Source organism: Humulus lupulus, chromosome 3 (genome assembly GCF_963169125.1).
Source record: "Humulus lupulus chromosome 3, drHumLupu1.1, whole genome shotgun sequence".
NCBI lineage: Eukaryota > Viridiplantae > Streptophyta > Magnoliopsida > Rosales > Cannabaceae > Humulus > Humulus lupulus.
In genome coordinates, this window is record NC_084795.1 from 132881454 (window position 1) to 132890553 (window position 9100).

General features: G+C 32.4%; 1 protein-coding gene across 4 annotated transcripts; it reads right to left on the reverse strand.

The window, feature by feature from the left end:
* Positions 1 to 1607: 1607 nt before the first annotated feature.
* On the reverse strand, positions 1608 to 5631 carry LOC133823160 (uncharacterized). 4 transcript variants are annotated; one of them, XM_062255766.1, is made up of 9 exons: positions 5061 to 5631; positions 4333 to 4416; positions 3832 to 4242; positions 3341 to 3479; positions 2950 to 3112; positions 2469 to 2597; positions 2139 to 2333; positions 1875 to 1997; positions 1608 to 1785 (listed from the first exon to the last, which is right to left on the reverse strand). In XM_062255766.1, exons 1-9 carry the CDS (start codon positions 5257 to 5259, stop codon positions 1678 to 1680), a joined length of 1551 nt encoding a protein of 516 aa, XP_062111750.1. In that variant the 5' UTR covers positions 5260 to 5631; the 3' UTR covers positions 1608 to 1677. The 4 variants fall into 4 exon arrangements, with proteins under 4 accessions (XP_062111750.1, XP_062111751.1, XP_062111752.1 ...); XM_062255767.1 differs by having other exon boundaries at positions 4333 to 4413; positions 5061 to 5630; XM_062255768.1 differs by having other exon boundaries at positions 3832 to 4227; positions 5061 to 5628.
* Positions 5632 to 9100: the final 3469 nt, after the last annotated feature.

The window sequence follows — 9100 nt, forward strand, 5'->3', positions numbered from 1 at the left end:
AATGTAGGAGATATATTTACTATTTTTATTTAGAATAGTCTAGAACTTTAGAGGAAGTTTGACTCCTTAACTAAAAAATTATTTTTTATTTTTAAAAGCTAAAAATTATTTTTTGAAAACAAATTAGGGTGTTTGGCGTTGTTTTCAGAAAATAATTTTTAAAAACAAAGTTACAAAAAGTAGAAAAATTTGAGAACAACAAAAAGTTGTTTTCTGTTGTTCTCAAATTTTTTTTGTCTATCTTATTTTTTCTCACATCATTTTTTTATTATTATTATCTAACATCATTTATTGTCACGTCATTTTCTATTTCATTAGTTTCTCTCTCTTCACTTTCTTTCTCATCACCTTCTCTCTTATTTTTTCTTGGATCAATTTTTCTCTTCTCAATTTCTATTTCTTCAAAAAAATTCTCCTTACTTTCTCACTCTTTATTTTTCATCACTTTTTCTTTCAAATTATTTTATTTCATTATTTATTACAAAATTTCAAAAGATTTTTCTCTTTGTAAATATATTTGTTAATTTTTAATTTAAGATTTGAAAAAAAATAAAAGTACAAAAATAGTTTTTAGAAAATATTAACCAAACACATTTTGTTTTTTAAAAACTACAAAAACTGTTTTCTGTTCTCATTTTTTAGAACACAATTTTGAAAAGAAAAAAAAAAACAATACCAAACAACCCCTTAATTTCTTATATTTTGTCATTTTATTGACTTTATTGACTTTATTGTTATGGTTATATGAGTCTATGAGAGAATGTAAAGGGGCAATTATTGATATTTTGAAATAGTCTTAAGAGAGTTCCTCCCATTTTAAGGCTTTTCCCCTTGTTTATCATGAATTTGGCATGAGCTATAATCAAACTATCCACTCTGCTGCATAAGTGACAATTTTCTTTTGCGGCAGAAGATTATTCTTTTAAAGCTGAAGCGAGGGCTGTTTTGATGGCTTGTAAGGTAGCGCTGCGCTGCAGGAAGGCTGGTTTTCCGTTTTATTTTCTCAGACTACAAGAGAATGGACTTTCTCAATGGGGACGGGTTGATGCCAAAGTGGAGATCGGCTAACAATCTTTTCTCAATCTTAGACTTTATTAAGAAGTCTCATGTTAGTAATATTCAGTATATTGCCAGGATCTTTAATGGTCTTGCGGACTCTATTGTCAAATAGTCAAGCTGCCACCGTTGTGTTTGTTTAATTAAATTCTCAATAGGCCTATACTAAAACTAGGGAAAAAACAGAAAATTAATATTATCTTTACAAGAACTGTAAAAAAAATGTTTTTAAAAAATATTGTGGAAGTAAATTTATCATTTTTTTAAACAACGCTACGTGACTTAGGCCAGTCACTAGTATATAAATAACTATGTATATTGTTTCAACGAGAATTATTATAATAAACTAAAAAGTTCATGCTTATATATAATCATTATGTTAAGAATATAATTTATATTATAAAGGTCTCATTCTGAGTCCAGGTATCTTTTATGTGATGATTATTATATTGCAATAATGGTATGCATGGACGCCCGTGTGATTTCTCCCCACAGTATAATTGAAGAGAGATGTAGACCTAGGCAGGACCAACAAAAAAAATAGAAAGAAATTTCTCTTGAAAATATACTTTTATTAATTATTGATTTTAGGCCTTACATTTTGGTTAAGCACATAAAGATTCAGAAGGGGTCTTGATTCAACCCCAGTTGCTGATAATTAATGTAGTCAATTCCATTTAATCGTATACAACATAAGATCTGCTCTGGCAACTCTTCAGCTTTGTTCCCCTGTCATGTCAGTCAAAATATCAGAACAGTGTTTGTGAAATTCATTCAATTCAAAGTTTCTGTAAGAGGATTAGGTAGGAAACACTTGCCTGAATAGTGAGGCCAACATCCAAAATGCAGAACTTAAGTCTGTCTAAGAAAGCTTCAAATCCTTTCCTAGAGATGTAACTGAATCTATGCATATCCAAATCAATCTCCAAGTAATTTTCTCCCTGCACATAACTCCATTTTGATTATCAACTATAAATTGACAATGAGTCCTTTAATTGTTAAGTAAAAACAACTTCAGCCCTAGGACGACAAGGGATTTGTAATTCAAGTTGAACCAGTTTATTAAACTAGTTTACACTTACAATGTAGAACTCATGTTGAGGACGAGACAGCACAGGTTTTTCATTGTAAGCCTGCATGAGCTTCCGTTCTGCCCCGCTTAGATGAAGTTCTTCCATGTTAGCAACACGTCCTAATATCTTCAGCCTTTCCCTAAAGGGTACGAGAGAATCTACAGTAAAACCTTTGACCTTTTCAACTTCATCATCGATTAACCTCTGTTTTGAGAAAAGCATGGTTTTAAAGAGCCAATAATAGCATAAACTGAAATCATTTGCAGTACTCTCACATCCAAAGTTTTCTTTAACTCGAAACTATAAACCAAATGTAGTGTCCAAAAGGCTCCATCTTACCCTGATGTTTTCTTGAAAAAGAGGTGGAAGTTCCTTAGAGTAGCTGTCAGAAAGTTTAAAGTACAGAATAAAACTCATTCCTTCACCATCCGTTTCACCCTGGAAAAGTGCAGCTGGATACAATGGTATCTGGAGACCAAGAAAGCAAAAGCATCAATATATCTGAAAAAACAAAACGAGCAGCTAGAGAAGAAGCTTAATATGACAAACAATGAGTTTTAGAAATTTGTGTCTTCATATAGTGTAACAGTTTGAACTGCCATTCTTATTTCGTTGATTTTGGATTTGTTAAATAATATTTCAGTCGTTTCCAACTATATGAATTGTTAACGGTATCTAGCACCTACCTCGCTAAATTGTTATAACTCACATGAAAAGATATTAGTTTGCAAAATCTAAGATCATCCCTGAATTAGGCGATTTCCCTCAAAATGTAGACCCTAGATCCACACACTCACACTCAAGCAGTTGAGAGACATACCTGTACATTTACAACAAGGATAGAAGGGAGATCTCCTGTAGAATTAATAGCAGGGAGTTTCACAAATCTAGCAATATGATCTATCTTTCGCTGAGACAAAAATACATCTACTCCAAATGGATAATAAGCAGCATAGTTGGGAGCAAATTCTTTCTTCTTGTCACTGCAGATCAAATTTTAGAAAGAAAAAATAAGTTACATAGAAAGCAAATCTCATAATAAAACCATTCAAATTTAAACAGGATTGACATGTATTATTATGTAAGAACAGCCTATGTAAATCTCAATTAGTTAACCGAGAAAGGTACATCAACGAGCTGAAAGAAATGTACGTATGTATTGTTAAATATGCACGTGAAACCAAATATGCACTGCCCTCCTCAAGTCTTACCGAAAGTAATTCACCGCCCGCACTTTAAAAGTACTTGGCTCAATAGGGGACCAACTGTCTAGGATTTTCTTTTCTATTGGACAAAAAGGTACTTGAGAACCGGCAATTGGTCGTTGCAGAAACATCTTCTTTGAGGACACTGAAATTTCAAATAAAGAGGAATAAGCTAATGAAAATAAACTTGCTAACCAAAAAAGAAAAATAGAGGGAAAGAATCAATTTTGTAAAGATCTACACAGCTAAAATAACTCAGATATCACCATCAAATACTTTAATAAATATGATTAATTGAGGAAGGGTTTGAAGAGACGATTAAAATTTCTCAGCTAAGAAGCTGATGATAATCTCTCGTGAATGGTGATGGAAATATACGCTCAAGAGAAGCAAAAGAATACTCTTTCATGCCAGAAATTATAATTGTGAAACGAAAACTACTTTTTTTGTGCCGAAATGACAACAATACATCAAATGTTGAATGGTATAATACTTACATAGAGCAGAAATAGCATGGCCTTCTTTCCATTTGAAAGGAAGCTTCAGGGGTGCCTTTTTCCTTGCACTCGGTGGACTAGAACTTAATGATCTTCTCTTGTCAACTGAAGGTACTGTAGAAGCAAGACAAGGCAAACAGGTACTTGGAAGAATTCCACAGTTATCCAATATTCCTTCTCCCTTGCAAGAATGTTCATCCACAGATGAGGAGAATTCATCTACGAACACAGGTTGATTTGCTTCATTTGTTGAAGGTTCATCACATTTAGTTTGGGAGTCAATATCATCTGAACTCATGACCTGAAAACTAGAGTTCTGAGCACCTTCACTGTCAGAGTTGCGGGCCGAATTTCCTGATACCGACATACTTTCAGATTCATTAAGAGATAGCACATCTGCACATGTCAAAACTGTTAACAGCACATATAGAACTTAATATATTGAACCAAATACATGGAAACACATTAGTCACTGACTGAAACATAACAAAAAATTCATACCATCTTGAACACTTTGGTAATCTTCATCGCAATCAGAATCAAATACGGGAATTGAGTCGAACCATGCCTCATCAATGCTTCCTGCTGGCACCATCACATTGCAAAAACCATTAGCGGTAAGGCCATAAAAGAAGTTCACTTGTTCAGTCTCATCTATTACTTAGTCTGAGAATTCAAATGTTTGATAAGATTACTTTTGTCAAAGCTTGACCAGTTTATCAGAGAGAAAGGAAAGTAATTACAATCGCCATGATATATGAACATATAAACTACGAAGATACCAACAATATACAGAGAGAGCTCTTCACTGCAGTTTGCTTTGATCAAACAACCAACAACAGTCCAATTATCGTTACAGAACTTTCATTTTTACATAGTTTCCTTCCCATGAGAACGACTGTACATATTTCATGATTATACACCTCAAAAAGTTCAAATCCAATAAGAATAATTATTAAAAAAAATCACCAACAAAACGATCTAAAATCCACCGAAACATCAAAAAGGGTCTTCTTTTCTATAATCAAAGCCACATATATGTACAATCCGAAAAGGAAAACACTCTAACACCAGAACCCACCAAAATCCTACCAAAACCCAAAAATCATATTCAGCTAAATTAATCGTCCGACGTTTTATTATCCGCCATGAATCCACTAAACATAACATTTTCAAAAGTGAGAAAAATATTCTTAGACTGAAAGGAAACCGAAAGGAAAAAAATGTACCTTGAAAAATTGGGTTGGTGAAGGTGGAGGTGGAATCAAGTGCGACGGACCTATCTGCTTTGTCGGATGAGGCCTCAGACAACCGAGACGAAACTCTTCCCTTCAGACCTCTTCTCATCCGACGACGACCGGAAGTCTTCTTGGACGACCTTAATCTCCCTCCAACACACCCATGAGGCGTCGAAACACACGCTCCCATATTCCTCTCTGTATATCAGAGGCTGATCATCCCTGTCACAACATCTCTTTTAATAATTCTAGAGAGAGAAACCCGTGTTCTCAGGAAGAGAGAAACCCAACGGCAGAGAGTTTAATGTGTCGATGATATTGATATTTGATATTGTTTGTCTCTGTAATTGTCTTTTGTATTTGCCTCTCTCAGACGCGAAGCTTTTTTTTTTTCTCTCTCAATTATTTGGGAGAAAGCTTTTAATTTATTAATATATGGTTAACGTTTATAGATATATAATTTTAAAATAAGGTATTATTTATTTCTTGTTAATATTTATTCTTTTAAAAAATGAATAGAAAAAAAAGAAGAAGAAGAAGAACAGTGCCGGGTTGAAAGCAAGTAATTCTGGAAGAGGGCCAATATTGGAGACGAGGCGAAAATAAAAAAAGGAGCCCATATATTAGCTGAGTACAATGCCACGTGGCATCTCATGGTGTACGCAATCGTGTGGGCAGGCAGTCAGGCTGGACTGGGCTTCAGCGGCCCTGAAATATTTGGTGATGTTTACTTGCAACTATTCTTCCCCCTTCTTAAAATATATATTTTTCTTTTATAAAATATTATTTATATTCTAATTTAAACAAATAATATTTTTTTTCTTTAAAAAAAAGAAGAAAAGAAAAAAGAGCTTTTGCCTTTTTGGTGATGTTTGGGGCAGTTGTTGTGATTGTTAGATGGTGGTGTTCAGAATTGGCGTTTAGCTGATTTTTTATTTATTTATTAAACAGAAAAATTAAATGCAGCACTACGTGTCTATGCATGTACAAGTATTTTGTACAATTGTTTCTCTACAGACCTTTCCACCTTTGTAAAATTTTCATGGTGTGGCCAAATTTTGTCATAAAGGAAAATGGTACTATACTATATAATATATGTCGTCATTACTCTTCTTTTTTTAAGAAAATAAAATTCGTTAATTTCAATGAGGTCGGCTAATTTTCGGAAGAAACAACAATTTGTAAAGGAATGAGTGTGATAGTTATTAACCATATGGAGTTTTTCATATTTACAAAATTAAGACACATTTTATAAAAACTGTCCTGATTTTTTATGGACAAATTGACCATTTATATATAACATAGGTAGTTAACAATTGACATAATTTATTTTTTAAAAATTAGATTAAATATTAAAAATTGACTTTAATTATGCGAGAGGTTTATCAAATTGACTTTAAGAGAAAATATTTATTAGCACCCAAACAAATTAATAGGGAGATGACTTTGGATATGTGTGAAAATGAAAAATAAGATGTGTTGATTTCACACTCGCAAATGCAATTGGGAAACCTAATGGTGATTTCTGTTGACAAAATTATATATATAAATATAAATTTTGTAAGGAATGTTTTTCTTTAAAGTTGGTTGCTTGGAGACTTTATGGTGATGGTTGATAGGACGTACATGTATAAATTTCATCAAACTTTACCTAAACAGCAGTCTGTATTTGTCTTTGACTAGGCCTGTTATTATAAAATGTGATTGCGTTGGTGAAGTGAAAAGCTCTTCCTTCCAAGATTTCACTCTCTTACTTACCCATTGACCATGTTTGGAAGCCTATAATTATTAAAGTGGTAATTACATATCATATAAATTATACTATTATTTAAAATAAAAAATATATTTAAATTTCAAAAAATAATTATTTATGAATTTTTAATATTATGAAAATTTGATAAAATAGTTAGTAATTGTATAATAATATAATATTATGTAATAAGTAGTATTTAAGTAGTTATATAATATAATTACATTCAATTCTCTTAAGAATTATGAAAATTAAAAAGTATAATTGAGATCCTCATTTACTTTAAATTATATAATTACTGTATAATTATATGATCAAATAAATACATTAATTTAAATAATTATTTCAAATTATACTCCATACAAAATAATTTTTGATATACAGTCAAAAAATGAACGATGCGCCTCGTCAATAAAACCTGTAAAAAGGTAATGTTGAGCTGTTTGGATTTACCCAAGAAACAACATTATTCAGTCCTTTACTAGTTGGTTTGGTGAACAAGACCGATAAAGAAGGAAATAATTAACAATGAAAATTTGATAGACATCGGGAAAATACAAAATAAAAAATGTTCACACTATGAAAAAGGAAACAGTCTTAGACAAATATATATATATATATTTATAAAACAAAATTATCTCGAATTTGTAAATAAGGAAAGAGTTTACAGATAATATGCTACACTATTAGTCATTTATTAGTCTCTAATGAGGCTTATTTTCTTTTTTGAAATTAAATGAAAAAAATATCTACCCACAACAAATATGGATATAAATCCAGGGTACAGCTTGCTTTTGATAAAGAAAAAAGAAAAATTAAGGATACCAGCTATAAATGTTGACAGTCCAATAAGGGTCCAAATGTGTGGTGTGCATGAATTTGAGAGGTGCCCAACTCAAGGTTAAAGGCGTATGTGGAGTACAAATTTGGGATTTGTTTATCCAAGAGAGAGGCAATCATAAAACTTGTAATTTTCACCAATGAGATCATTAGTCAAAGCTCACCCACGAGGAGAAAGTTCAGGACTGGCGATGGATAGTTACAGCTATGACCAAAGTTATCCAACTTCAAAATCAAAATCAAAATGAGGTACCAATGTTGGGACCCTTCTTTTGGGTTGGAGAGTCCCACGTCCTTAAATGCCGCCACTTCCCCATCTGTTTCAATTGAGTATTGCCTATAAAACCGAGTCTATGATTAGGCCCTTAGAGAGATGGACCCCTTTCTTCTTTTTAATATGCCAGCAGCAGTGTCCTTTGTTATTAGGCTATTAAGTGGTAGCTTTGTCATTTCAATCACCACACGCCCTAACTTATTATGTAGTTAATACCATGTTCGGTTCATTCAATGCTCAATCAATCCGCCAGAAAGAAAAATTTGAAGACCATAACTCTCGTTAATAGTAATGAAATGATTGGATTCGATTCGATTGGATCTGCTAGCTTCATACTTAAACTTTCACTTTACTAACTCAGATAAACAAAATAACTGTCGTTTTGTTAATGTTATCTCCCTGTGTTATCTGACCAAAACATTTCTCTCTCTTTTCTTCTTTATACGGTAACAGTAACAAAAAGTTATTTTTCCTTGCATCTCTGAAGTAGTACTTTTGGCTGGTCAGATAACACATGTAGATAATAGGTCTACAGTGTAATTTATTTTATTAAATTTAAATCAGAAAAAATAGAACTAATTAAATATTTTTAATTATTTTCAAAGCTTTCAAAATTTTAATTAAACTTTTAATTTATTATTAAAAAAAAAATTAAATAAAAACAAAACAAAAGTTTGAGAAGTCGACTATTCTTCTTCTTCTTCTACACGACTTCTTTCAGCTTTCTTGCAACAACAAACGAAGGATCTCGACATTTGGTAGGCTTGGGATGTCAGAGCTGGGCTTGGTTGGCCAGGTCTGAAATGTTGGGGCTAGGGTCCGATATGAGATGTTGAGGCTTAGGACGTCGGCCAGATCAAGTGAATCACAATTGGGCTCCAAGGGTTGACAATGATGGTTGGACAAGGCTAAGCAGAACTCGATGGTGGGACTAGGCAACACTCGACAGAGTTGAATTGGGTTTTGGCTTTTTACAGATTTGATTTTATTTTGGTATTAGAGTTTGGCTTTGGGTTGAATTTGAATTTTTGGTTGGGATAATTGGAAATCTGAGTTGATAAATGATAAGTGATTGAAAATGTCATTTTATTTATCTTAAGGTTTAAAATAAATTATGTTTTAATTAAAATTTGGGTTTATACCCTTTTGAACTGGGGATGCCAAAAA